At 42.8% G+C, this 3,026-nt stretch overlaps 1 protein-coding gene across 1 annotated transcript in view; it reads left to right on the top strand.

Annotated features, from left to right (window-relative positions):
- Positions 1-334: 334 nt before the first annotated feature.
- Positions 335-3,026, top strand: part of LOC118419202 (nucleoside diphosphate-linked moiety X motif 6-like) — an 8,647-nt gene continuing 5,955 nt past the window's right edge. The window contains exons 1-4 of the mRNA XM_035825546.1: positions 335-492; positions 736-845; positions 1,285-1,391; positions 1,740-1,943. Of these exons, the coding sequence (XP_035681439.1) occupies positions 457-492; positions 736-845; positions 1,285-1,391; positions 1,740-1,943 (457 nt within the window). The 5' untranslated portion in view covers positions 335-456. The remainder of the gene's footprint in view (positions 493-735; positions 846-1,284; positions 1,392-1,739; positions 1,944-3,026) is intronic.

Here is a 3,026-nt window from a genome sequence, read left to right as displayed (position 1 = left end):
AATAAACCTTTAGAAGAGATGGACAAACCCAAAGTTGCTGAGCCTCAAATAAAATGGGGCATTAGAAGAGACCGAGGCTGGAAATCTTCGTTCATTTTTACGTTTTATCTATAACTTGCAACGTTACCCTGAACTTCAACATAACGTTAACGTTTGACAAAAATTATCTTACCTTCCTTGTGGTCCCTACTTCGGATTTTGAAGCGTCGATGCCTCTCCTTTTAAAACCATGTAATCCTTCACATAGGCGGAATACTGCGCGTCAGGTTTTACCTGTGTGGCAGTCGTGAGCCAACATGACCATGATGACATCTAGCGACGAACGATATTATTGCAGCAGCGTTGTAATAGGACTGCAGTACTTCAAAGGATTGAAAGAGGTCGCTTTCTATCGACAGTTCGGCTTGAGGCCAAAGGTCATTTATGTAAGCCGGCATCCAAGACACACAGAGGTACATGTATCATGTAGAAGTGTTCCCCCAACAAGCTAGGGTAAATACTCACAATTTCTTCCCAAGAGCTGTGATCCGTCGTTCACTATTCCGGCATTGTGCCAAATAAAATCAAAGATTGAGTATCCGAAGCGTAACCTTTCCTGTAGTGGCTCAAAGCCCCATCAGTAAATTGGGTCACTTGATGGGTCACAGGACAAGAGACAAGTTTGTGTTTGGACTCTGTAACGTTATGTTAAATGTACAAACTCAGTGTTAAATCATCTGTTGTTGTCCCTTATAGATGCAGGCATTACAGAAGTTGATCACAAGGCCTGCACTGCTGCCATATAGATGGAGGTTCCATACAAGCTGCCGCTCACAACAAGAACTGTTGAAGGGCACAGTCGACAAGTAAGTTTGTAACGTTACCACTTCACAGCAGTCTTCCTCATCAAAACACACAATGTTACATTAACGTCATATCGGGAATATTGCCTAACTAGTTTAGTTTCTTGTGTATGTTTGAGAGTTGAGTGTTTCTGATGACAGAAGAATTAACGTTAACGTCAATTCCATACAAATAGGGTTTCTGGAAAAGGTGGGCTAGGCTAGGTAGGGTGGGCTACCCCAGCAGGATACCCTTTCTAGGCCCCAAAGCAATAAATGGCTGTTTGTCCTCTAAAAATTTCTAAATTTGCATTTAGAAATGCAGCCCACCCTGCCTAGATTAGCCTGACTTGTTTTTCAAACATAAGGCTGGGATATCACATGGGGTTATTAACTGTGATCATGAATTATCAGGGCACAAGTAAAGTCGTTATGTATGTGTTTGCTTTGTTATTTTTATTAGATGGAGAGGTGTGACCATTGATCTGGGCAGTCCTGACTGTGGGCTGCATGGGACATATTTCCACACCAGCCTGAGAGAGCTGGATGCCTTTGCAGGGATGCTCAGAAGTAAGTACTATAGTATAGATTAGTTATTAGTGTCAGGCTGCAAGGTTCACATACATTTTGGGACCAAAAATTTGGCATGATTGTTGATTTTTTTAGATATTTACTTTAAAATCATCTATTTTGGGGATTTGGGCTATTTTTACCCCAAAATGTATATCTTGGATTCCTGGAGTTATGTGAATGCTAAATCATTATAAATGACCTTAACTTTGGTATGGGGTAGCTTTCACACTAGAGATGGGAGGACCAAATTGCTTGCAAGTCCATTTAGCATTGGGGAGGGGGTAAAATATGCTGTAAATTTGGTTGCAAATGTTACCTTATAACTTCATGACTTCTACATTACAGAATCTCTGAAGCAATGGAAGATGGAAGGTAAGAAGGCAGTCTGGCTCAAGGTGCCCATCTTACAGAGCCGGTTTGTACCGGTTGCCGCCAGCCAGGGCTTCCGGTTTCACCATGCAGATAAAGACTACTCCATGCTCACCACCTGGCTGCCCAGTGATCACTGTAAAATACCACACTTTGCATCGCATCAAATTGGTGTTGCAGGTAGGAAACTTACTGCAATAGATGTACTACCTTTTTTTGTTTTTAACATCAATCTCATAACATGTCTTAATAGTGGGGCAGATAACATCAAATTTTGGAGGAATCTTTCACTTTGTGATACAAGCACCAAACTTGGTACAGATACTCATTGGACTTTACTGTTTTGAAAAAGTACGCGGGCCACTTGATTTGACTTTCGGCGCCCCCTAGCGGCGCGTTTTGGTACTGCAGCAGACCTTCCGGGCTTTGTATCTCCTGTTCTAAACATGCTACAGTCATGATTTTTATGTGGTAGAAAGCTGGTAGGGTAAGGAACAAGTGACGTAAGTTTAGTTTCCCTAGCGGCTTGTGTTGGAACTACAGCGGCGTTTTTTTGCCGCTGCCGAATTGCCCTAGGGGCGCTTTTTGGTACTGCAGCAGACCTTCCGGACTTTGTATCTCCTGTTCTAGACATGCTACAGTCATGATTTTTATGTGGTAGAAAGCTGTTGGAGTAAGGACGAAGTGATGTAAGTTTGGTCTCCCTAGCAGCTTGCGTTGGAACTGCAGCAACGGTTTTTTTGCCGCTGACGAATGTGAAGCGGAACAACTCCGGACGTTTGAAATGTCCAAAAGTAGGTTCTTGACTATGGGAAAGCTAAATGTTCAACTCTAATTGTGATACAAGCGCCAAACTTAGTACAAATACTCATGTGATACTACTCTTTTGAAAAAGTACGCGGGCCACTTGATTTGACTTTTGGCGCCCCCTAGGGGCGCTTTTTGGTACTGCAGCAGACCTTCCGGGCTTTGTATCTCCTGTTTTAAACATGCTACAGTCATGATTTTTATGTGGTAGAAAGCTATTGGGGTAAGGAAGAAGTGACGTGAGTTTGGTTTCCCTAGCCGCTTGCGTTGAGGTCATGGGCTGTTTCAAATAGACGAGGTGAGGGTAGCACACAAAGGGTTTCGACACTTCTCCACTGCGTCCTATTAAACCACTCATTCCAATAATATGCCTGTGCGAGTCTTTTGTGGATTACATTTTAAAATGTATACTGCTGCATGAGGGCTACAAGTTATGGATTGCGGAAGTAAGCAGTC

The sequence above is a fragment of the Branchiostoma floridae genome, chromosome 7 (assembly GCF_000003815.2).
Source record: "Branchiostoma floridae strain S238N-H82 chromosome 7, Bfl_VNyyK, whole genome shotgun sequence".
In the NCBI taxonomy this organism is placed as follows: domain Eukaryota; kingdom Metazoa; phylum Chordata; class Leptocardii; order Amphioxiformes; family Branchiostomatidae; genus Branchiostoma; species Branchiostoma floridae.
The sequence above is the reverse complement of the archived record's forward strand: the minus strand, read 5'-3'. Positions and strand labels throughout refer to the sequence as shown.